The sequence below is a fragment of the Thecamonas trahens genome (assembly GCF_000142905.1).
Source record: "Thecamonas trahens ATCC 50062 unplaced genomic scaffold supercont1.1, whole genome shotgun sequence".
NCBI classification, from domain to species: domain Eukaryota; order Apusomonadida; family Apusomonadidae; genus Thecamonas; species Thecamonas trahens.
This window is the reverse complement of record NW_013657679.1, coordinates 589206-612573: the sequence shown is the minus strand read 5'-3', so window position 1 is coordinate 612573 and position 23368 is coordinate 589206. Positions and strand designations below refer to the sequence as shown.

The following is a 23368-nucleotide window of genomic DNA, read 5'->3' as shown; positions in this document are numbered from 1 at the left end:
GTGGTGGTGGTGGTGATGGTGGTGGTGGTTGACGCAGTGTGTGCTCGGCTGGCGCCACATCGCCGTTCCCTGCCAACCGCCTTGGCCAGGCATGGCTAGACAAAGGGCCAGTCACCCGACTCGGCTTCGCTGTGGGGCCAGGAGTGGTCTCGGCATGGATAACAATGTGCTTATTGGCATAGCTTTGGCCTTGCAGTTGGTACGCAGGTGGAGGCGGGGGAGGGGAGAGGGGAAGGGAGAGGAGGGAGTGATAGCGAAATCCTCTGTATGGGGATGGGGATGGGAGATGGTGATGATGATGATGATGATGATGGTGGTGGCGGTGGTGGTGGTGGGATCAAGTGAGGTCGGGAAGAGCAGCACCATGTAACTTTCAGCTGTTGTGCGAGACGCGACTACGGAGCTCGGCCTTATCGAGCCCAGATGGCGGCGAGCCCAGAGTCACCGGCACTGTCTGTGGTTGTGCTGGCAGCAGGCATGGCGACAGAGCCATCATTGCTCAGCCTGCTCTCGCGCCGCTTGTGGACGACCAAGCCGGTAGCAACGGCGGCGCCGACGAGCGCTGCCGAGATGAGGAGGCCGATGCCAATGCCGATGATGGTGATGGTGATGGTGATGGTGGTAGTGGTGGTGATGGTGGTGGTGGTGGTGATGGTGGTGGTGGTTGACGCAGTGTGTGCTCGGCTGGCGCCACATCGCCGTTCCCTGCCAACCGCCTTGGCCAGGCATGGCTAGACAAAGGGCCAGTCACCCGACTCGGCTTCGCTGTGGGGCCAGGAGTGGTCTCGGCATGGATAACAATGTGCTTATTGGCATAGCTTTGGCCTTGCAGTTGGTACGCAGGTGGAGGCGGGGGAGGGGAGAGGGGAAGGGAGAGGAGGGAGGGAGGGGAGAGGGGAAGGGAGGGGAGGAGGGAGGGAGGGAGGGAGGGAGGGAGGGAGGGAGGGAGGGAGGAAGGGGTGTAAGGGGTGGGGCTGGGGCGAGTCAGACAAGGCGCAATCGGCTGCTACTTACTTCCATCTCTCTCTCTCTCTCTCTCTCTCTCTCTCTCTCTGTCTCTCTCTCTCTCTCTCTCTCTGTCTCTCTCTCTCTCGCCTGCTCGCCTGCTCGCCCGCTATCTCGCCTGCTCGCCTGCTCGCCCGCTATCTCGCCCGCTCGCCCGCTCTCTCTCTGTCTCTCGTTCGCTCTCTGTCTCTCTCTCTCTCTCTCTCTCTCTCTCGCCATCTCGCCCGCTCTCTCTCTCTCTCTCTCTCTCTGTCTCTCGTTCGCTCGTGGTAGGTCTGCTGCCTCGCACTGCTCGCATCATCAGCCGCAACTGAGCACCCGCGCCACGACACGGCCGATTCGCCGTGGTTCTACGCCCTCCAAGTGTTCGTCCTCGCCATCGGCGGCTTTGTCGTCCACAAGGCTAGCAAGGCTAGCAAGTCTGTCGAGAATGATACCGATGGCGATGGGCCCACCTTTAGCATGCAACGCTTCGACTCGCATCCACCTGCCGTCAGCGAAGAGTTCCGCATCCAATCCCTCGCCACGGGCATGTCCAACATCGCATCGGGCGTGTCGATCGCAACAAGTGCCGGCGGCATGGTACAGTCCTCGAGTCTGGGTTCGCCCGAGCCCGCCGAAGAGCACAAGGGCATGTTCATCGCCGTCTGTGTCTTCTTTGCTGCCTCGATTGGGCTGGGCCTTGTCGGCTCGTTTTTCTTTGTTGCCCACGCCTCAGAGCTCAACGTGACCAACACTCGCTGCGACCTCGCCATCGACTCGCCCGAGAGTTGCAGCGACAACCGCGAGCGCCTCCGTGCCACCCTCGCCCGCCTCGGCGTCTACACCGCGTTTGCCCTCCTTGCTCTTCACCCGCTTGCATCCTGGCTCGTCGCGCACAAGCACTACGTCGTCATCCCACCGCCCACTGCCCCGTCGCTCACAGATGACCAGCTCTCGCGCGCCGACTTTCCCAGCAGAGCCTCCATGTCCGCAACATCCGCCGTCATCCGCCATCCGTCGGGTGCTGTCACCTCCCGCCCGCCTGTTCCCCGTGGCATTGTCGCCAGCGGCTCCCCGGCCATCGCTGTTACTCCCGGGAGCCCCGAGATGATGCAGACCCGATAGATGCGCTCCAAGACAGCCCACACACTCCAGTAACACGCCTTGTATGCCGGTTACACCGTGTTAACGAATCGTCTTTACACTGCTTTGCTCACGATGAGCCCTTGGGCGCAAAGTACATGGCCCGGTTACGTCCCTCTTTCCGCAGCGAGCCGTCGGGCGCGCCAAACTCGGCCAGCGCCTCGGTCACCTCCTCCAGCTTGGCCTCCAGCGGCGCCGGATCGTACAGTCGCGCTGGCTTGCGGTACTGGACCGTCACCTTGAGACGCGCGCCCTTCTCCAGAAAGCCCTGCATCTTGCGCATCTTGGTCGACAGATCATGGTCGTCGATCGTCGACGTGAGCCGCATCTCCTTGAGCCCGGCGCCCGAGCTCGCCGCCTTGGCCTCCTTGGCCGCCTTGGCCACCTCGCGAGCCTTGCGGACTTCGGCCGCCACGAGCTCCGAAAACGAGACCACCTTGCAGACCGGCGGCTTGGCGTTCGGCGCCACTTCGACAAGATCCAGCCCGGCCGCAGCCGCAACCTCCACAGCCTCGCTCAGCGGGACAACTCCGCGGTTCTCGCCCTCGCCGTCGATGAGCCGGACCTCCGCCGCCTCCACCTCGTCATTGACCCGATACGGCAGTACGTCCGACCCGCTCCGCCGCACATCGCTGCCGCCACCGCCGCCACCGCCGCGCCCCATCCCGCCGCCACCGCGCCCCATCCCGCCGCCACCGCGCCCACGACCACGCCCACGCCCGCGCCCGCGACCACGCCCACGTCCGCGTCCGCCGCCGCCACCGCGCCGCCGGCCAGCCGCATACGCCCGCGCCCCGCTCAGCCCGGCCCGCGCCAGGCCCGCGCCCATCACCGTCCGCGAAGTCGAAGACCCAAGCAGCCGGAACATGCCTCCAGTGGCGAGTGCTCCGAGTGGTGTGTGCCTAGCACCTCCACAGGCCACGTCCAGACCGGCTCGCCCTCTCCTGCCAGTGCCGCGTTGACGGACGGATCGGACACGCGGATCGCTCGTACGTGGGGGGGGGGGGGTGCATGGGAGAGAATGGTGGGAGGAAAGGAGAGTGGACTTCAGAGGGGGGGAGAGGGGGGAGAAGGAGAGGGAGAGGGACAGGGAGGGGGGATCGGCCCATGATGTGTGCGATGGAGCACTTGGGAAGAGATCAAGGTGCAAAGAAAGAGAACATCCAAAAAAAGTTCATGTTGATCACTGATCGCATGCAACTTTGTCTTGTCAACTCTCAACCTTTGCAGAGAGCACCCACAAGCACAAAACGCCTCCAGCCGCCCCTTCTCCCGTGTGTATCCCGCACATCCCCACCCCCCTCCCCTGCCTCGCTCCGATCTCACCGATGAGTCATCTCTCTCTCACCTCCCCCCCCCACAGCACCTGGTCCGCGGCCCGACACTTGACGACAACCATGGTGAAGCGCAGACGACGGGCTTCAGCGGCGGCGGCAGCAACTCTCCTGGCTGACCTGTCCGACGGCGAGGGTGGAGGCGGGAGTGACTCGGAGGGCTTTGCACCCAGTGACGGCAGTGGCAGTGGTGGCAGTGGCGGCGGTGGCGGCAGCGGCAGCGGCGGCAGCGCATGGGACAGCGATGAGGACGACTTTCTGGCTCGGCGGCCCAAGAAGAAGGCCAAAACGAGTATGGCCAAGAAAGCGCCGGCCAAGAAGGCGCCGGCCAAGAAGGCATCGGCCAAGAAGGCGCCGGCCAAGCCCAAGGCTAGGGCGGCGCCTGCCCCGGCGGACAAGGCAGTTGTGGAGAACGATGACGGCGACGACGAGTCGCCATTGCCACCTTCGCAGGCATCGCAGGCATCGCTGACGGCGGGTGGCGGTGACAAGGAAGGAATGACGGTGGCGGCGACGGTGGCAAAGGGCACCCCAAAGAAGCGGGGCAAGAAGGAGATGCCGTCGACGGCATCGCTGGAGTTTGGCAAGCTCAAGAGCTCGCCAGTCATCATGTGCCAGATCGCCGATACCAAGCTCACACTAACGGGCGACGCCGGCGTGCTAGGCAAGTTCAAGGCCGAGCGGCCGGATCCGGAGCGTGCGAGCAGCGAGTACCCGGAGCATGCCCTAGTCCAACTGGATCTGAAGGGCAAACTGTACCAAGGCCCGCTCCTGCCGACACACACACTGCTTGCAGTCTCGCTCTCTGGCGAGAACGCGCGCATCGACGCCGTCATCGACCACTTTGTTCCACTTGAGCTGACCGACGGCATTGTCACCGACGTCCAGCTGGTCTCGGGCAATCTCGCGCCCGAGCTGTTTCATTCAAAGGTGTGGAAGCCCGAGGCCCCGACAAACAGCTAGAACCCAGAGGTCTTGGGAAAGTAGCGGAAGAGGCGGATAATTGAGCCCATAAACATCGGCGGGTCGTCGGCAGCAAGAAAGAGGACCGACCAGAGGAACCGCGCAAGCCACAGGTCGTTGCGCTCTGACCGACGGTAGCGGCGGACCATGATTGGCTGCGGAGGCGGGAGCAGGCCCACGACTGTCGACGCCTGCAGCAGGTCGCGGATCGCGCCCGGATCCGCATTCCCGGTTGCAGCCACATACTCGGCCACCCACGGCGCCATCGCCTTGATTGTCTGCAGCACAATGCTGAGCGGAATGAGCATGCTATCTTTCCACGCCGCCCGGAAGTGTGCATTGCTCCCGGCCACCTGAGGCACAGGCGGATGGACCGGTGGCTCGATGCTCGCCGCCAGCACCTCCAGCGGTGCCTCGGCGTCGAGCAGAGCGTGGACAACCGCCCCATTGGCATCAAACTGGTACTGCACCATGTTGGCAAAGAGCTCGAGGAGGAGCATGACATCGGCTGGCCCGGCTCGGCTGCCCAGCATCCGCGACGGCTTAGCGAGGCCAACCACCAGCGCCACCAGAAGCGACGCCGCCGTGGCCGAGAGCCCGCGTAGATATGGTGAGACGTTGACGAGGAGAGTAAAGAGCGTGCCACGGACCCGATCGATGTCAGAGTTGCGGCTGAGGACAAGCGTGTGGACGGTGAGAACAAGCACATCCGCGTAGGTGCCGTCAAAGGCAGGCAGCGCCAGCGGGAGCTCACCGGCGTACGGCGTGTTGAGCGCTACGCCAAAGCCGCGCTCGGCAGAGAGCCGGAGCAGGACAAAGGCGCCGACGTGGATGAGCCCGTGGTGGTCGACGTGCGACCGTGCTGCGAGAAGCAGCGACGCCAGCGCCTCCACAAGCGCACACACAGTCGTGCTTGCCTCCACCAGCCGAAGCGCCAGCGGCGGCGAAGCCTCGAGCGAGTGCCACAGAAGGAACAACGCCTGCTCAAACATGGTCCACTCGCCGAGCCCGCACCACGCCGAGACGTGCACAATGTTGACAAGACTGGCGAGGAGCGCGTCTGCCAGCTGCGCATCGCCAGCTAGCACCCGGCTCGCCTCCTTCCGCACCTGGTTGTGTCGCACCGGATCAGCAGCGCCCGAGTGGACACCGACCTCGGCGTCGGGCCCGTGGACCGCAGCTACGTCCTCCCGCGGCAGGTAGCCGAGGAGCAGCGCTAGCATGCCCATACCTGCCCGCAGCATAGCCCGCTCCGGACTAGCCGACATCTGGGTCAGTTGCGCTGACGTGACCAGCGAGCCGAGCGACCACGAGCCGGTCAGTGCCGGCCCGCGGCATGCCACCACGTTGTAGACCGAGACTACCAGCTCCCGCGTGAGCCGGCCAGCATGCGGCGACGCCAGCTGCCGGAGCACCAAGTTTTCGACGTGGAACAGTGCAGACGAAGAGGTGTAGAGCGACGCCGAGCTGAGCGCCAGCACGGCGTCGAGCACTCCACGCCGGAGCTCGAGCACCTCGTCGGCCTCGGCCGCGAGCCCATTCCCCCACGCCAGCGCCTCGCCGACAGCTTCAACGGTGGCATCAGCGTCGGGTCCAGCAGCAGGGCCACACGCCTCCAGCCACGCTGTATACGCCTCGGCCTCGACCTCGGCGCAAGCCGGCGCACCGAGACCGGGCACAAACGCCGCAGCGAGAAGAGCGTGGATGAGGACAACCCCAAACGGGACCGGCGGCTCGACCCAGTCCGAGTCGTCGAGCACGCCGGGAATGCCAGCCTCCTCGCTGCTGCCGCGACCGCCATCACTTTCGCCCGAGCTCCGCACGCCGTCCAGCGGCGTGCCGAACCGGGCCCGCCACAGGATGCGCGACGCGAGCTCGTCGCGGCCGTCCTCGTACAGCAGCGGGACGATGCGCGCAATCAGCGCCAGTGAAGCCATCAGCGCACCGCGAGCCGGCGGACCAGCCGCTTCAGCCAATCCAGAACCGGCCACCAGCGCAGCCTCGGCCACATCAGCATCCATGCCCCAGGAGGAGACCAGGAGGGCCACCAGGCGATCGAGCGGGACCATGGCCAGCTGTGTGGCCAGGAGGACCTCGACACTGGCGGCCAGCATGCCAGCGAGGACATGTGGAGCGTGATCCTTCAACTCGCGTGTCTCTGGCGGAGTGAGCATGGCAAAGACGTCCGCCCGCGAGTCACAGGCAGCGAGCAGGGTGGGCATGGATCCCTTACTGGCGGCGCCAGGCGGCGACGGCACCGGGCTGGCAGGGAGCTTGTTCGGCTGTGGGCGGGCATGGGTAAGTAGAGCCACCACAGCGCCACGTAGTGCCACGCGGGACTCGGACGCACCCATGGAAGGGTGGGAAGGGGAGTGAGGTGGCAATGTGTGTGTGGTGGGGGGGTGGGGGTGGGGGGAGGGGGGTGGGTGGGTGGGGGGGACGGGACGGTCACCACGTGCTCTTCGGGAACCGGGTACGGTGTGTGTGGAGGGAGGAGGGAGGGGAGGGAGGGGGAGGGAGGGGAGGGAGGGAAGGGAGGGGGACTCACTGGGTGTGGACGTATTGTGTGTGTGTGTGTGTGTGTGTGTGTGTGTGTGTGTGTGTGTGTGTGTATGTGTGTGTGTGTGTGTGTGTGTGTGTGGTTGGTGCTGGTGTGGTGGTCGTGGTGGTCGTGGTGGTCGGCATGCTGCTGGTGGACGTGTTGGGGCTGCTGCTGCTGCTGTTACTGCTGCTGCTACTGCTGCTGGTGGCTACTGCTTGTCATGGGCGTACATGTGTCGTGGCTTTGGGATGGGTCGATGTAACTGTGACGGTGCGTGGCTGCGACGGACTGGCAACGTATGGTGACTGCTGGCGACGGTTTACAGCTGCTATGATCACCGATACCCAGCTCGGCTACTTTGCCAACTTTCTCGGCATCTCTATCTTTGGCCTCATCATCTTCTACCACTACGTTGCTGCCCGCAACGTCAAGAACTGATCGAGCGCACATGCGTTGGTAAACACAGACAGACACTCCAGACGCACTACGGATGATCCGGCGTTGGCGTCGGCGCAGCGTCAAACGCATCGAGCTCCCACTCTAGCGACGGCGCGCGCGTTGCGACCACAGCCATGCCAAACCCACCATCGGGCGCGCTCGCGAGGTACCCGCCCACACCAGGCGCCACCGTCGCACACGAAAAGAACTCATCGTCCGAGTCGTGCAGGGCAGGGAGCAGCACAGCAGCATCACCGCCACTACCTACTGTGGTGGTCGGCGCCGCAACCACAACCGCCGGCGCCGTAGCGCCATCACTGCGCTCCGACAATGACTTCTCGTCGCTGCTCTCGGCCGAGAGCGACGGTGCATTCGGCTTGTCGCCGCCGCTTTCTGACAGCGACTCTTCACCGCGACTTTCGGCCGAGAGCGACGCCGCATCCAGCTCGTCTCCCGCCTCGGCGGCCGACTCGACACTCAACGCCTTGTCGCTTGAACCATCGCACGGCTCCTCGCTGTCACTGCTGGCCTCATCCAGCGAGAGCGATGCCGCGAGCTCGGGCAGCGGCACCGGTGACGGCTCAGCCTCATCCTCGGCCGACACCAGTGTTGCCGGTGACGTGACAAGGAGTGCCGCAAAGGTGGCCTGCAGATACTCGGGGTCATCATCAAGCGCCCGCGAGACCTCAGCGTAGGTGACCGATGGCACAAGCGGCACAAACTCGGCGAGCGTCTCCATCAGCTTCTCCTGCCGGGCAGTGAGCTCCGCCGACTGCCGCAGGACTGCCGCCCGAAGCGCTTGGACACTCAGAGCGCAGAGATCGACAATGCCCTGCGCGAGGTAAGCCGCGTTCGATGCTCTTTTTCCCGCACACGTCGCCAGCGCGTCGGTCAGCAGTGACACAATGCACACAAGCGGATGGGCAGCAGCCTGCGCCGCAGAGGCCGCCGGCAGCGCCGCCGCAAACGCCTCCAGCGCCTCCAGCACAGGATCCGGCGCCACCGCGCCGTCGGTTGCCCACTCGGACACTGCGCTCACCAGTGCCTCCACAAGCGCCAACGCCGCGTCGTCTACCTCGGCCACAGTGGCCTCGGACACCGTGGCTCGCCAATCGGCTGCGTCGCCGCAGCACCCATCGCTGCTCGACTCGATCGCGCCGTCGCCATCCGCAGCCGCCTCGCTCTCGCTCCTGCTCTCGCTTCCGCTCCTCTCACCGCCCGAGCTTGTCGCCCTGGGTCGCGAGCTCATCGAGCTCTTCCGCGACCCGCGCCTCCTTTGCGGGACACACGTCGCCGAGTGGCTCTCCAGCGAGTCCATCGGAACAGCCTCTCGACACGCCGCGCAGACGATGGTCGGCAGGCCCGAGTCTCCAACATCACCCGGCAGCGATCTCCCTGCCTCTTTCCGGCGCTCCAATTGTCTCCCGCCGATCTCCGAGTGCAGACCACGTTCCGATTCGTCTGCGACCACCGTCCCTGTCGGCGTCTTGGCCTCTTCCCGCCGCCGGTCTGTCCCGCCGCCACCGCCACCCGCCGCCCCAGCAGACCCACCCGCCGGCTTTCCTGCGTTGTTCCCCATGTCACGAACAAACTCGCGCTCCTCTAATTGACACCCACGTCTTCAACGAGATGAGTATGGTTGTGACTGAGGCTGTGACTGTTGCGGTGACCGGTCGCCAGCTCTGCCCGTCACTCACCCTGGCCACCTCGACCACCTCTGGCGGCCTCTCTCGCACTCGCCTCGCCATCACTCGACTTGTTACAGAGCCATGGACGGACTGGAGGCATTGCGGAAGGAGGAGAATAGGCTGGAGAAGGAGGTCCACAATGCGAGAGTCCGTATGGCCAGGACAGAGTCCAAGCTGCAGTACGGTGCAGAGGAGAGGGGAGAGAGGGGATCACGGTCTGGGCGGCAAGGGGGGGGGGGGGGGGAAGGACTCACGTGTGGATGATGGCGTCGATGGCTGTGGATGGTCTGGGGTGCGGGGAGTGCAGCTATCGACACTTGGAGGAGCAGATCCCTGTGCTGGAGGCTCAGCTGGCAGAGAATCGGGCGGCGCAGAGCAAGGTGATGGGCGAAGCTCGGCGGACGGCGGTGGTGGCCGGTGTGGTGGCCGCCGCCGTGGGCGTGTTGGCGTGGGCGATGGGCTGGCTGGAGCTTCCTGAGACACTTGCGCAGGGCGTCGAGCCTGTTTGACGGGAGGGGGAAAGGGGGGAGAGGGGAGGGTTCCGGGGCCGGTGGTCAGCGCGGGTGGGCGGCAAAGTGGCGGTTGAGCGACTCGGACCAGAGGTCAGTGGTCGACTTGACGACCGGCTTTGCGGCCGAGTGCGGGACCGACGAGAGCATCGAATCGTTGTGGGCGCGGAGGACCGAGTCGTCGTGGCGCGGGCCGTAGTCGGAGCGGCCGAGGTCGCCAGCAGCAATCATGGACGACTCGATAGCAGCGGCCGGGTTGCGGTCGGCCGGGTCGGGGACCCGGGCCGGCGAGTCGCGGAAGACGAGGGCGCGAAAGTTGGACGAGGCCTTGGAGGCGAGCATGGCGCGCATGTCGAGGTCGTGGGCGGCACGGGCGTGATCCACCGGCGGCATGCCTTGGCCCGGGCCCTGGGCCGAGGCGGTGGTGACAACCACCTCGCCAACCACCTGCAGGTCGGCCTGGACGTCCGAGAGCGGGCGGAGCGACTCGGGCGCAGTGTCGTGGATCTCGGCGCGGAGGAGCAGGTGCTTGTTCCAGGCCTCGAGAAAGTTGGTCGGCTTGAGGACCGAGCGCTGGTAGGTGAGGAACGCGTCCATGTGCTCGAGCTCACCGAGCTGGCGCCGCATCTCGAGCTCGTCGCCGAGGAGGAGGGCGAGCTTGGCCTGGGTCGAGACCTGCAGTTGGAAGAGCGCAGCCTGGAGGAGCTCGTAAATGCGCTCCTCGGCGGCGGCGGCGTTGGCCTGGACGGCGCGGAGGGACGAGTCGATGCCGGAGAGCTTCTTCAGAATGTCGGAGCGCTTGGAGCCAACGGTCGGGTCGTCGCGGTTGGCGGCGTCGAGGGCGGCGGCATAGGCCTCGCGGATGGTGATGAGCTTGTGCGAGGCGGCCTCGCCCGAGGCGTGCGAGCCGATCATCTTGCAGTGGACGCAGACCGGGACGTGGTCGATGGGGCAAAAGTACTCAACCGAGTTGCCTGGGTGGTAGGCGCAGTCGCCAAAGGCGAGCGGAACGGCGCCGAGCTCCGAGCGCGTGTGGCGCTGGACAAGCTTGTTGGCCGAGTGGATCTCGGCGTCGCACTCCTTGCACAGCCGCGCGTCGTCCTGCTGACAGTAGAGCGTGGCCTCGGCCTCCTCGCACACTTCGCACAGCGTGACACCGGCTGCAGCCTCGGACGCGGGGTCAAACTTAAAGTTGACGAGGAAGAGCGGGAGGACCTGGGCCGGGTCCTGCAGCAGGTACTCGTGGTGGTACACGTGCGCCTCCTCAGACGCCGCCGAGTGGACATAGATCGAGTCGTAGCCTTCGGGGATCTCGACCCGCGCCGCCTGCAGCGCCTCTTCCTCCACCACGTACGACCGCCCCACGGCAATCTTGCAGAGCATGTACTGGTGGTCGCGCGGCGCGCCGTCGGGAATGACGATAGAGCCGACAGCAAACAGCATGCCAGCGTCCTGGAACCGGAACCCGCGCGCCATGACCTCGTCCACCGAGTTGAGATCGCCCACCAGCGCGGCGTCGACCCATGCGTACAGCGTCATCATCTCGGCCGCCCGGGCCTCAAAGGCCAGCGAGAGGTTTGGGTTGCCGATGGCCGCCACCTCGTCCAGCTCCACCGTCGTCGCTTGCAGCGCCAGCTTGAGCTGGTACTCCACCTTGGCAAACTCCAGCGATAGCCGCGGCACCGGTGTATGCTGTTGTTGCACAGTGTGTGAGTGAAGGGGGCGGGGAGGGGCTGGGAGGGGAGCGGGGGAGGAGGAGCGGAAGAGGCGTACCTGTGCCATGGTGAGGGTGCTGGGAAGGGGGGGTATGTATATGCGTGTGTGTGCGTGTGTGTGTATGTGTGTATGTGTGTATGTATGTATAAATGTGTGTGTTTGTGTGTGTGGGTGTGGGTGCGTATGTGTATGCGTATGTGTGTAGTGGTGGTGTGGCGGGGTACTGGTGGCGGGAAAGAGGGAGAGCGGTGGCGGGAAGCCAGTGGCGGTGACCTTGGCGCGCCCGAGTTGGCGCCCAACTTTGCGCCCAAGTTTGGTCCTTGCCCACCAACCACCACCAACCACCACCAACCACCACCAACCACCACCACCGGCAGCCCACACACCATTGCGACAGGGCTCCCTTTCCCCATACCTCTCTCCCCTCACCCTCCCTCCTCCTCTCCCCTCCCCACACTCCCCCCTCCCCCCACACACAGACACATCTTCTCCACACCCTTACCTTCCTCAACCTCCCTCATACCATGAGTACGGCCCAGGCCTGTCCGCAGCACACTGCCCCGCCTCCGTCTTGCCCCGCCCCGCCCTGACCCCCTTGACCCCCCTCCCCCCCTCCCTCCCTTCCCCGCCCTCCCTTCCATCTCACTCACACCCTCTCCCCTTCCTCCCCTTCTTCTCCTGTGGGCAGGCGATCCCAACCCGGTGCCTGCGGCTACGACCGAGGGCGACGAGACGACGACGGCAACCGGCGGAGAGACGGTGGCTCCGGCGATGGTGCTGCCGTCGATGGTGGCGCCGCTGGCAGTCAAAGAGTCGATCAACCCAGAAGGCGCAGGCGTGCGGGCGTACTTGGAGCAGACGGTCGTCCCGCTGCTGCTGCAGGGCATGAACCAGCTGGTCAAGGAGCGGCCTGTCAACCCCGTCGAGTACCTCGCCCTCTACCTTCTCAAGCACAACCCGGAGAAGCCGACAGATGCCGACGCGCCCGCATCCTCCTCGTAGTCGTCCCCAAAACGTGCCGCCCTCATCGCGTCGTGCCGTCTCGAGTCGCTGGCTCGCCCGTTGCCAGGCAACCAGCTCGGCCGAGTATTCCACACGCCGAAGCCTTCCGACCATTCCGACTGCCGTCGCGGCAAAACCGCGTCGCATACTGCGCGCGGCCGAGTGAAACCCGAGTGCACATTCCTTTTGAGCATACATTCTGTAGCCATGGAGGTGAGTTTGGATCTAGCGTCTGATGTCTTCTCGCACGTGCTCTCGCGCGCTCCGCCGGCAGAGGCCGGTCTGATGGAGGCACTGGCAGTGCTGATTGCCGAGGCCGCCGACGAGCCATCGGTGCCTGCCGACTGGATGGATGCATTTAGCGAGCTTCTCGCTGACGCCGGCGTCGACGAAGACACTGCGGTGGCCGCCGCGGCCGAGTTTGTGCTCCGCGCCGCGCAGGCGAGCGTGGCTGCCGCGTCCTGCGCGCGAGCCGAGAGCCAACCAGCCGCCTCGATCGCCATCGCCGACAGCAGCCATCCGTACGCCCTCGCGTGCGTCGACTCTGTTTCGGGCAAGCCGCTCTCGCTTGGTGAGGTGAACGACCGGGTTGCCGAGGCCAGCGGCTCGTGCGCGGTTAGCCTCGAGGTGTTCATGGAGGGCACTCGTGCGGTCGATGCGCGCGAACGACGGCTGGCACTCCGCGAGCTCTGCCCCTGCCACGTCAAGAAGGACATCGACGTGTTCTGGAAGCGCATCATGGCCATGGTGAACGACCCCGATCCGGACGTCCGCTACCAGGTTCTTCACAACCTCTGCGACGGCTCGCCGCTCCGCCTCGAAGCCGACGTCATCGCCGCCATCGAGATCCTCCACAACGACGCCGACAAAAGGGTAGCCCGCGCAGCACGGCGTGTCCTTGTTGAGTACCGCAAGACCGGCGATTGGAACGTCATGTGAGGTGGTGTGGGGATAAACGATGGGATCCCATGGCGCGCGGGAGCGATGGAGCGAGGTAGCAGCCGGCGGGCGAAGCACTCGTCGCGTGGTTGTGCAGTCGAGCGGCGGAATGGAAGGCGACGAGAGAGACGCCAGCGGCAGTGGGCATGGCGGGATGGAGGAGGGATTGGGGATGGATGCGATTGTGGCTGCAGCAGCCGGGTGGCGGCGGGGTGAGAGTGGCCAGGGCGGTGAGGGTGGCGCCGAGGCCGACAACAGTGTCGGGTCGGAGGAGAGGTCGGAGGCTGGGGCTGGGGCTGGAGATGTGGTGGAAGGTGCAAGTGCTTGGCGGCGAGCGGATACTGGCGCAGACGGCAGCATGGACGGCAGCGTGGACGGCGTGCCTGTCGGTGTCGACTGCCTGGCGGCGGCTGGCGAGTCGTGGCGGCGAGCGGATGCTGGCGCAGACGACGGGTCGGAGGCTGGAGACGACGGGCTTGATATTGCTCACCTGGATGCGGCTTGCGAGTCTTGGCAGCGGGTGGATGCTGGTGCAGGCGGCAGTGTGGACGGTGCGCCTGTCGGTGTCGACTGCCTGGCGTCGGCTGGCGAGTCGTGGCGGCGAGCGGATGCTGGCGTGGACGACGTGGCTTGGCCAGACACCCATGCCGAGCCACACCCCACCACGTCGGACTCGGATTCTGCCTCCATCGCTGGCGCCGCTGTCACCGCGGATATCTCCGACGTGTTCGAGTCATCGTCGGGTGCCGCTGACTTTACGGCCGCTGTGGCCTGGTCAGACGACGAGACGCCGCGCCAGGACAAGGCGCTTGCCCCGAGCTCGACTGACCGCCTTGCTGCTGCTGTCCTCGGGTGGCGCATCCGCGTCGCTTTCTCCTCGACTCGCATCTCGCAGCTCCTCGTACAGATCACCGCACTCACTGCTGAGGCGGCTGCCGAGGCAGCTGCCGATGACACGCCTGCTGACGCCGAGCGCCGCCGCCGGGTGGTGGCGACCAAGAAGGAGATCCTCTCGGTCCTGCTCACTACGCCGGCTTCGCTTGCCGCCATCTTTGTGGCCACCCTGCAGCGTGACCGCGCCACGCGCCTCGCCGTCTCCGCCAACACGTCTGCTCCCGACGACGCCTTTCAGCTTGCTCCGTTGCGGCCGTTCTCCTGCGACACCGCTGCCGCGCAGTGGTCGGCGCTGGTCCTCGACGACGACCAGATCGCCTTTGTCGACTCGCTCGCCCACACCCGCGCCTCCCGCGCCGCACGACTCCAGGATCTCGCCTCGCTCGCCCACGCCGCGCTCCTCGATCCACGTCGCGCATAAATCGCGATCCCTATCGTTTACGAAGCACCTCACCCGACCCGAACCGTCAGCTTGGCTGCCGAGCCGGCAATAGCCACCTCGTGCACGCCCTGGCCGAGCACAGCCTTGGGCAGGCCGAGCAGCGAGATCAGACTCGCATCGCCAGCTGCACCGTCGCCGACAGCCTTGGCCACGCCAAACACGTTGGCGCCGTTCCGTCCGGGCTCCAGCGCGACCGCAAGCTCGCCCTTGCCCGCCGCCACCTCCAGCACCGCCTTGGCCGCGCTCGCATTGGCCTCGGCCTGTGCAGCCCGCTCACCAGCCGCCGCCTTGGTCGCCGCCTCGATCGCCTCCTCGCGCGCAAACAGCGCCCGGTTGACCTCGGTGTCATACACCGCATCGCCCGCAGGGTACAGCTTGTTGCGCATAAAGCCAGCCGCCACGCCGACCCGCTCGCCGCGCACCCGCGCCCGCCCGGCCACCTCCACTCCATCCTTGGCCACCAGCACCTGCAGTGGCTTGGCTGCCCGCTTCGACACACTCCGCTACACCCCGGTCCACACCTCCATCCACTGTCAGTCCCCCCGTTCCCCCTCCCAGACCCCGCTTCACCCCTCCGCCGCGTCGGTCCGGGATGGCCCCCTGCCCCCGACACACACACACACACACACACACAACACAGGCTGCATCACGCCCCGTACAGCAGAGGCCTGGCCCAGAACAGGCAGGCTGATATGGGTCATCCGCAGCATGGTCCCTCTGTCGACAGCCGCAAAGACAAGTGTGTTTGTCCACCAAGGCTCGTGGCTGGTGGCTGGTCGGCGGGTGGTCGCACGGGCAGCGGGCGATGGACGACAACGAAGCTGGGCCATTAAAGCCACCCTATCATTCGCCTATTACCCCAGTCGCCTCGACACCGACGGCATCAATTGGTAGATCGGCAGCTGGGTAGGTACCCCCTTCTCAACTTTGCCGGTGATGGCGCAAGCGGATAGACGCGTGGGTTGGCGAGACGGTCGATGGCAATACAGTTTTATCGTCGCCGCTGCCCCTTGTTCTTCTTCTTGGCCTTCTTCTTCTTCTTGTTCCTGCTCTTGCTCTTCATCTTCGACTTGCCCTTAGCCTGATCACTTGGCTCGGCCTCGGCGACACCACTGCCATCATCACCAAACCGCGCACGAAGCGCAACAATGACCTCGTCGAGTGACAATGGAGGCGGAGCAAGCACTTCACCGTGCTTCGTGCGCCGTCTGTGCTCCTTGCGATAGCGGCGGATCCTTGTAGTCAGCACGTCTGGAGCAGAGCACAAGGCCGAGAACCCAAGGTTGTCGAGCAGTCGTGAATGAATAGGAAGCCCACGATCGCCTACGAGGTCGACAACCGCAGCCAGGTGGTCGGCAGCGGCAGCATGATCACGGAACTTGCCTGCCACAAGAACAACCGCAAGGATCAGGTGTGTCAGAATCCAAGTGCTCTCGGATTGTGTATCGCCAACGAGAGGCGTTTCAAGGACATGTGGAAAGTGATGAGCGACGGTCGACGCCATGTCGCATGCACCATTCCAGTGCACGACTGCAAGACAGCTTACCAGTACGAGGGCGTCATCAATCCCAGCATGATCCATCAAACAGCGCAGCGAAAGCGCCGCGTGCGACTTTCCACCAAGAAGAGCAGCGACGGCTAGGTTGTGCCGCGTCGTCAGCGTCGATGGATGCTCGGGGCCGAGTACGTCATCCCGCTCGCGCACAGCAAGCACTGCACGCTACTCGGCCAGCGCCTCGGCGTACTGGCCCTGTGCTTCCAGCACGCCAGCAATGTTGTGCCGCGTCGTCAGCGTCGATGGATGCTCGGGGCCGAGTACGTCCTCCCGCTCTTGCACAGCAAGCACTGCACGGTACTCGGCCAGCGCCTCGGCGTACTGGCCCTGTGCTTCCAGCACGCCAGCAATGCCGTGCCGCGTCGTCAGCGTCGATGGATGCTCGGGGCCGAGTACGTCCTCCCGCTCGCGCACAGCAAGCACTGCACGGTACTCGGCCAGCGCCTCGGCGTACTGGCCCTGTGCTTCCAGCACGACAGCAATGTTGTGCCGCGTCGTCAGCGTCGATGGATGCTCGGGGCCGAGTACGTCCTCCCGCTCTTGCACAGCAAGCACTGCACGGTACTCGGCCAGCGCCTCGGCGTACTGGCCCTGTGCTTCCAGCACGCCAGCAATGCCGTGCCGCGTCGTCAGCGTCGATGGATGCTCGGGGCCGAGTACGTCCTCCCGCTCGCCCACAGCAAGCACTGCACGGTACTCGGCCAGCGCCTCACCGTACTGGCCCCGTGATTGGTGGACCCGGCCACGCAAGTTGCGGAATGACACCAGGGAGCATTCGTCCTTGTCATGTCGCGCGACTCCCGCGTCGGCCCACCCCATGACGCGATCGAGCATGACATGCGCGTGTGCCAGCCGCTCACCAACCGACAACACCCATACATCTGCTTCTGGCCAGTTCGCCCGCCAGACCGTCTCCAGAACGTCGGCCAGTTCGCCAAACACCAACTCCGGAACGCGTTCACCGTCGTACTTCACGCGCGCGCCGATCAGCCGACTCGCCACTACCCCACCATTGCTCACAACATCGCCACCTAGAGCCACACGCACAGCCTCGCGAATCAGTGCGTGGGTCTGGTACCACACACGCCCACGTTCGTCGCTCATAAGTCGCACAAGCCCCTCCTGGCGCAGCACCAGTGCCGCGCGGTCAGCCGCCAACCCCTTCGACAGCGGAACGCCATCCACAGGTTCCATTACAAGACCGTCGATCACGCGTCCGTCGAGCAGGAACGTAGGTACGCGATCGACATCAATCACTGCAAGTACAGCCATCATCCCGCGGGCGTTGTCATCCAGTCCACGCAGCGCCAAGCGCATCGTCCCGAGTACCCCGCGCAAATGCTCCTCGCCGCCCTCGAGAACAAACACAGGGTCCTGCATTAGGCTCTGGATTTCAACTCCGCACCGGTTTCTTGCCTGGGTGAAAAACAGCCGCACCGCGAGCGGCAGGTTTTGCAATGTCTTGTCACAGAACGCTGCAACTTCGTCCCAGACATCAGGCTCGAGGTCAAGCCCAACCCGCTTGGCAAGCACCTTGGCCTCATCACGGGTGAGCGGCTCCAGCCGCACAATGTCAACGGCCGCTTCGGCCCAGACCGACTCGTCCGCAAGCGATGTACCCACCACTACACCGCCGGGCACACCAGCAAACTTGCCGCAGATCTCATTCCACACACTGCAGGCCAAGACATCGTCAACAACGAGGACCCACACCGTCTCATCGCGACGGCAGAACTTCACCAGGCTCTCCACATACTCGCCGTCGTCTACAACGTCTGCTGCCACACCAAGTGCGGCGCGCTGCTCACGAGCAATCGCCGCAAGCTCATCGAGTGCTTCGTGAACCATCCGCCCCTGCACACGCATGTGCAGCACCCACTTTCCCTTCTCCGCCAACACGCGCCCATTGCGGTGATGTTGTCGCAGCGCCTCAACGACCGTCGTTGTCTTGCCCATTCCTGTCTCGCCGCACACCATGAATGCTTGAACCGGCCCGCGGCCATCAGAAGCGGCGGCGGCCTCGAAAGCGTCTGTGAGCTGCTTCACCTTGTCGTGCCGACCAACGTACTTTGCGTCCACGCCAGCGATCTCGCGCCGCAAAAATCCGAACGGCACCGTAGTCCTCATCGCCATAACGCGGGCAATCACCTTGCCAGATCTAGCAAACACATCCCGAGCCACCTCGCAGTCCATGGCCTGCAGAAAAGTCGCCAGCCTCGCAAACTTCGTCGGGAGTTCGTCGTCATTGAGCGCCACACAAGCCGCCTGGATGCGATCTCGTCCAAACAACGCGCGCTCGCGCTTCGGCACCAATGCAAGCAGCTCCTTCTCACACGAGCAGGTGGCCGGCTCAACGATCGCTGAGCGCACGGGTGCATGGCAGACACAGACGTCGAGCGAGTCTATCCAGCTTAGCACAGTCTCGCCCAATTCGTCATCCGACATCTCAGTCGACACGCCCACCAGCTGAAGCATGCTCTCGAGATCAGCTCTGGCTTTGTCGGTCTTGCTCTTGTTCGCCAGCTCGTGGATTTTGGCCGCAATCTCAGTCAAGCTGCGCAAACGGTACGTCTTGCGCTCTTTGGCGACTGCGACGCGCAGCACGCGGAGCTGGGTGAGCATGGTGTCTCTGGCTGCGCCGTCTGACAACTGCGGTATCTTGCCATGCCAGACGCAAACGAGACATCCGCCCAGGGCGTGCTGTGCCGCGTCGATGTTCGTTGGGAGTGGTGTTGCCTTCACCACAGGGCACTTGATGACGACAGGCTGAAAGCTTGACCCGAGCTGCTCCAACACCGCCTCAATGCGCTCCTCCACGCATCCACCTACAGAGTCGCGCAGCACGCTCGTGAGCTGGTCCATCTCGTTCGCGACACTTGCGGCGCATGCGCCAACATGCGATGCACGGTCGTCGGAAAGGTATGTCCTGGTTGCCAGCGCGTCGAGTACCCGCTTCAGCGCACCCAGACGGTTGAGGACGACCCATCCCGTTGCGTCAGCACTACCGTGCGCCATGTTATGGCGCTGCTTGACGAGTGCCATTAGATCAATGGTTAGATCGCCCATGCCGTTGCCACATGCCGAGTCGCCAATGGTACATTTGTCGAGGTGATTCTTGAGCGAGGCCACATCGTGGCAGCACCATGCGACCGTCTCGGCGCACGCGGTGCACCCTTCCTTGCCCAAGTGAGTAGTCAAGGCATCCTTGCTCGCTCGTTCGCTGTTACTCAGCTGCGCCTCGGTATCGAAAGGAAAGTCTCGGCACTTGAGCACCATCATTTTGCAGTCAAAGCAGCAGAGCACATGCGCCTCGTCAGGTTTGGTGATTCGGCAATCATGGAGTACAGAACGGAACGCGTTGAATAGCTCCGCAAAGCCACGGCGCATCACCACATACGCGTACTCGACATCGGACAGAGTCACCTCATCCGCTTGGTCCTTCACCCACTCTAGCGCGTCGATTTCAGACGGCCTGGCGACCAGTCCGGCGCACACCTGCGCCAGCACGCCGGTCACGTCGGCCAGCGGTGTTGGGGCATACTTCTCTTCGACACCACGCACTGCTTCAAGCACAGATTCCAGCCGGAAAGGCGATATGGTGCGCAGTATATGCTTCAGCGCGTTGACGGCGCGCTCGGCCTCACCTAGGCGCAGTGAGCCGTGGGAGATCCAGTTGCGCGAGTAGAAGATGGTGTCGACAGCCTTGTGCAGGTGCGCGGCGTTTTCAGACTCGGGCAACCAGCCGAGTACGGCCAGTACGAGCTTGAACTGCTTGCGAAGGAGAAAAGTCGCCGAGTATACATCAAGCACATCGTCGACCGTCTTCAAGTGCACGCTCATGGTCCGTGTCAGCGTCGTCTTCAGCGCTTGGAACCAGGTCCGGTCGGCCACCGGCGAGAAACCCGCTGCAAATACACCCTTCACAAAGTCAGAGAGCAAAGGCTCCGCACGTGACGTCACAGCTGAGTACATGCAGAACGCGTGATCTGTCCTGTTCAGGGTGACCATGTGTGCTGCCATGATGGAGTCGGGTGTTCTGTGCTGCACTGGGCACAGGCGTGAGACAGCCGCTGGTGGAAACTGGAGAAGCCGAAAAAATTCTGAGAAAGAAGCCGTTTCGAGCCTTCCACCGGCCAAGCTACCGGGCTCTTGCTGGCCGTGTGGAAGAGGGTGGAAGGTCATCACAGCTACATGTAGGGTTGTTCACGAGCATGTTGCAGCTTTGCTGGCTGTAATGCGGTTGAATCGGGCCAACCTGTATGCTCATCCCAGATACGAGCGCGCACGCGAGAGCATGAGATCACGCAAGACAAAGGCGATCATCGCGATGGGGAAGTGATGGGGGTAGCTGGCCGATATGCCAGCGCCCGTCCCGATCGACCTGGAGTATCTCGCCGATGATCGGATCACGCGCCAACGGCCCCGTGTCCTTTGCCACCCTCGCTGACAGCAGCGACATCTCGCTCACGACACCATTGCTGGGCGGCAAGAGATCTCGTGCATCTCGCCCCCTGGCCAACCTGGCCGTGTCGACGTTGACCCTCCTCCCCGCCGATGGCATCGCCTCTGCCTCCCGCTCGGTCACGCTCACCTTTGTGTAGCAACGTGTGCATCGCCCACATAGGCCGGCAGTCGGGCAACGTGTCATGTCGTGTTGATGACGTCGTGTGACGTACTCGAATTGGCGGGCAAAGTGTCACACACACACGGCGACAGACTCGACGCACAGGCAAGGGCAAAGACAAGACAGACTCGACTTCGCGACAAGAGAAGCAGACAAGCCCATCCACAACCACTCTAACTCGGACATTGTGACTACATGCCGACGTATGAGGTGCCACGCGTGACTGGCGGGACAGAAGAGGTGGAGACGTACTCGCGGCTGGTCGGGTTTGGGACCATGATCAACTACATCATTGGCACAGGCGTCTTCTCCATTCCCTTTGCCTACTACAAGGCCGGCTGGCGACTGACCACCATCTGCGTCATCATCTTTGCCTTTCTCGCACTCGTCTGTGTCTTCTACGTCGTCGAGGTCCTTGCCCGCGCAGAGGGCGTCCTCGCCCTCACAGACTCGGGCAAGCCGCTTCTCACCGAGTCATCATCACTCGTCAACTCGGGCCCGCACGCTCACCCGCACGCCGCCAGAGGCGATGCAGAAGCCGACGAGTACTCCTCAGCCAAGGCAGGCTCTGTTGCCGGCCGTGGGCGAACCGAGTCGACGCTCGATGCCGCAGGCACCGCCTCCGAGGCCGATGCCGCTGGCTATCCCCGCAACCGCATCGGGTATCGAAGGTTCGATTTCGTGGCGGCCTCGCGCCTGTTTGGCGGCGTCCGCATGCAGGTTTTCACTCAGGTGGTCATGGCGCTGTACTGCTACGGTGTGCTCTGGTCGTTTGTTGCCGTCTTTGCCTCGTCGGCCGACACGCTCTTCTTCAAGTACGCGCTCTCCAAGGACTGCTCCATCTACGATGACCCGAGCCACTCGTGCCAGACCGGGTACTACCTCTGGGTCACCGCCTTTGGCATCTTTGTCGTCATCGTCTCGACCCGCGACGTCGCGGAGCAAAAGTGGCTGCAGATGATCATGACCGTCTACCGGTTTTGCGCCTTTTGCGTCCTCGTCATCAGCGCAGGCGTGGCGCTCAAGTACCCGAACACTTTTGATCCCGAGTCGTCATCGACATCGGCGCCATACATCTCGCACGCCACCGAGCATGTCAAGTGGTCCGGCTTTGGCACCGCCTTTACCTTTTCGGCCGTTGCCCTCAACGTCCACTACAACATGCCCAACGTCATCCAGCCCATCACGCCCAAGCGCTCGCTTCTCGGCCTCACCGCCGCCGGCATCTCCGTCGCCGCCTTTTGCTACCTCCTCATCGGCGCGCTCTGCGGCATGGCCTTTGGCTCGGGCGTCACCCCGCTCATCACCCTCAACTGGAACTCGTACACCGGCCGCGCTGGCGGCTGGGGCGAGGGCCACACCCTCTGGTGGGCGTACATTGTCAAGCTCTCGGTCATGCTCTTCCCCACCCTGGACATGCTCACCGTCTACCCGCTCATCTGCGTCACCCTCGGCGACAACCTCTTCCACTCGGCGCCCAACGCGCTCATCGCCTCCTTCCGCGGCCTCACCGGCGCCTCCGACCGCCTCTGCCAGCTGCTCTTCCGCTTCATCGCCGCCATCCCCCGCTCGGCCTCGGCCTCTACACCGGCAACCTCAACGAGATCTTCACCATCACCGGCCTCTTTGCTTTCTTCCTCGAGCTCATCATCCCGCCCATGCTGCTCATCCTCTCCCACAACTACATGGTCTCGCGCTGGGGCAAGGGCTCGCAGGTCACGCCGTACTCGACCATCTTCTCCGGCCGCTCCGTCGCCTACGCCGTCCTCACCATTGGCCTCCTCGCCTTTGCCTTTGCCACGTATGTCACCATCTTCCCCGACCAGGCCGCCGAGCTGTAAACGACATTGTATCCCTGCTCTCACAGCCGCGAGTAATGCCGCAGCCGGATCGAGCCGCCGCCGCCGCTTGGCATCGGCCGGCCGTGCAGCGCCGGCTTCGTCCACGCCACCACCGCCAGCTCGGGCTCGACGAGCATCGCCATCGGCGCGCCCACCAGCGACGACACGTCCATCACAATCCCGCCCAGCTCCGAGTACACATACCGCTGCCGCTGGAAGAGCGATCGCGAGAGGACCGAGACCATCTCCTCTTCCAACGCCCTCATGTACTCGCGCAGAGCGGCCAGGTCCTCGCTATCGTCGAGCCCAGCCTCACGCGCCGCCGTTACAACATCCGGCGCTATCACAAAGGCCTCGGCCACATCCACCGGCGTCGGTGCCTCCATCGCCATGACACGCATCATCTCCTCCACCATCAGCGCATGCAGCGCCGCCGACACCGCCTCGGCCACTTTCAGCCGGCCTCCCTCCATCTCGTACTCAAACGCCAGCGCTTGCTGCCTCAGTCCACACAGAAGGCTCGCTCACCAGGAATACTATCGGCCTGGTGTGGGTGAGTTGGAGTGTAGAGGTGTGGGGGTGGAAGGGGCGAGGTGGGAAGGGGGGGGAGGGAGGGGAGAGGGGGGAGAGGGGGGAGGGGGGGGGGGGGGGGGGGGGGGGGACCGGGAAGAGTTGCCGCCATTGTAACAGCAGACAAGATCCCGACTGCAACTATCACATACCACCCCTTCCCCTTGCTCCGATGGCAAGG

The 23368-nt window shown here is 64.3% G+C and overlaps 14 protein-coding genes across 14 annotated transcripts; 6 read left to right on the top strand and 8 right to left on the bottom strand.

Annotated features, from left to right (window-relative positions):
* Positions 1–121: 121 nt before the first annotated feature.
* AMSG_00280 (uncharacterized protein) lies at positions 122–2112 on the top strand (the record flags this gene model as incomplete). The annotated part of the gene is made up of 2 exons (XM_013907683.1): positions 122–199; positions 1279–2112. The coding sequence occupies exons 1-2, from the start codon at positions 155–157 to the stop codon at positions 2110–2112; spliced, it is 879 nt and encodes a 292-aa protein (XP_013763137.1). The 5' UTR covers positions 122–154.
* Positions 2113–2167: 55 nt separating this feature from the next.
* AMSG_00279 (translation initiation factor IF-3) lies at positions 2168–2998 on the bottom strand (the record flags this gene model as incomplete). Its single annotated transcript, XM_013907682.1, has 1 exon — positions 2168–2998. The coding sequence occupies one exon, from the start codon at positions 2996–2998 to the stop codon at positions 2201–2203; it is 798 nt and encodes a 265-aa protein (XP_013763136.1). The 3' UTR covers positions 2168–2200.
* A 760-nt stretch (positions 2999–3758) lies between these two features.
* AMSG_00278 (uncharacterized protein) lies at positions 3759–4326 on the top strand (the record flags this gene model as incomplete). Its single annotated transcript, XM_013907681.1, has 2 exons — positions 3759–4219; positions 4278–4326. The coding sequence occupies 2 exons, from the start codon at positions 3759–3761 to the stop codon at positions 4324–4326; spliced, it is 510 nt and encodes a 169-aa protein (XP_013763135.1).
* A 97-nt stretch (positions 4327–4423) lies between these two features.
* AMSG_00277 (uncharacterized protein) lies at positions 4424–6649 on the bottom strand (the record flags this gene model as incomplete). Its single annotated transcript, XM_013907680.1, has 1 exon — positions 4424–6649. The coding sequence occupies one exon, from the start codon at positions 6647–6649 to the stop codon at positions 4424–4426; it is 2226 nt and encodes a 741-aa protein (XP_013763134.1).
* Positions 6650–7271: 622 nt separating this feature from the next.
* Positions 7272–8928, bottom strand: AMSG_00276 (uncharacterized protein). Its single transcript, XM_013907679.1, has one exon. The coding sequence runs from the start codon at positions 8723–8725 to the stop codon at positions 7454–7456; it is 1272 nt and encodes a 423-aa protein (XP_013763133.1). The 5' UTR covers positions 8726–8928; the 3' UTR covers positions 7272–7453.
* Positions 8929–9649: 721 nt separating this feature from the next.
* Positions 9650–11386, bottom strand: AMSG_00274 (uncharacterized protein; the record flags this gene model as incomplete). The annotated part of the gene is made up of 2 exons (XM_013907678.1): positions 9650–11296; positions 11378–11386. The coding sequence occupies 2 exons, from the start codon at positions 11384–11386 to the stop codon at positions 9650–9652; spliced, it is 1656 nt and encodes a 551-aa protein (XP_013763132.1).
* A 367-nt stretch (positions 11387–11753) lies between these two features.
* AMSG_00273 (uncharacterized protein) lies at positions 11754–12502 on the top strand. Its single transcript, XM_013907677.1, has 2 exons — positions 11754–11848; positions 12009–12502. Exons 1-2 carry the CDS (start codon positions 11845–11847, stop codon positions 12320–12322), a joined length of 318 nt encoding a protein of 105 aa, XP_013763131.1. The 5' UTR covers positions 11754–11844; the 3' UTR covers positions 12323–12502.
* A 27-nt stretch (positions 12503–12529) lies between these two features.
* AMSG_00272 (uncharacterized protein) lies at positions 12530–13291 on the top strand (the record flags this gene model as incomplete). The annotated part of the gene is made up of 1 exon (XM_013907676.1): positions 12530–13291. The coding sequence occupies one exon, from the start codon at positions 12530–12532 to the stop codon at positions 13259–13261; it is 732 nt and encodes a 243-aa protein (XP_013763130.1). The 3' UTR covers positions 13262–13291.
* A 328-nt stretch (positions 13292–13619) lies between these two features.
* On the top strand, positions 13620–14584 carry AMSG_00271 (uncharacterized protein; the record flags this gene model as incomplete). Its single annotated transcript, XM_013907675.1, has 1 exon — positions 13620–14584. The coding sequence occupies one exon, from the start codon at positions 13620–13622 to the stop codon at positions 14574–14576; it is 957 nt and encodes a 318-aa protein (XP_013763129.1). The 3' UTR covers positions 14577–14584.
* On the bottom strand, positions 14579–15307 carry AMSG_00270 (uncharacterized protein; the record flags this gene model as incomplete). Its single annotated transcript, XM_013907674.1, has 2 exons — positions 14579–15100; positions 15257–15307. 2 exons carry the CDS (start codon positions 15305–15307, stop codon positions 14606–14608), a joined length of 546 nt encoding a protein of 181 aa, XP_013763128.1. The 3' UTR covers positions 14579–14605.
* A 60-nt stretch (positions 15308–15367) lies between these two features.
* AMSG_00269 (uncharacterized protein) lies at positions 15368–16263 on the bottom strand. The gene has a single exon (XM_013907673.1). It carries the CDS (start codon positions 16177–16179, stop codon positions 15589–15591), a length of 591 nt encoding a protein of 196 aa, XP_013763127.1. The 5' UTR covers positions 16180–16263; the 3' UTR covers positions 15368–15588.
* Positions 16264–16301: 38 nt separating this feature from the next.
* AMSG_00268 (tetratricopeptide TPR_2 repeat protein) lies at positions 16302–20172 on the bottom strand (the record flags this gene model as incomplete). The annotated part of the gene is made up of 1 exon (XM_013907672.1): positions 16302–20172. The coding sequence occupies one exon, from the start codon at positions 20170–20172 to the stop codon at positions 16318–16320; it is 3855 nt and encodes a 1284-aa protein (XP_013763126.1). The 3' UTR covers positions 16302–16317.
* Positions 20173–20971: 799 nt separating this feature from the next.
* Positions 20972–22617, top strand: AMSG_00267 (uncharacterized protein; the record flags this gene model as incomplete). The annotated part of the gene is made up of 2 exons (XM_013907671.1): positions 20972–22219; positions 22381–22617. The coding sequence occupies 2 exons, from the start codon at positions 20972–20974 to the stop codon at positions 22615–22617; spliced, it is 1485 nt and encodes a 494-aa protein (XP_013763125.1).
* Positions 22618–22789: 172 nt separating this feature from the next.
* On the bottom strand, positions 22790–23090 carry AMSG_00266 (uncharacterized protein; the record flags this gene model as incomplete). The annotated part of the gene is made up of 2 exons (XM_013907670.1): positions 22790–22805; positions 22888–23090. 2 exons carry the CDS (start codon positions 23088–23090, stop codon positions 22790–22792), a joined length of 219 nt encoding a protein of 72 aa, XP_013763124.1.
* Between the last annotated feature and the right edge of the window lie 278 nt (positions 23091–23368).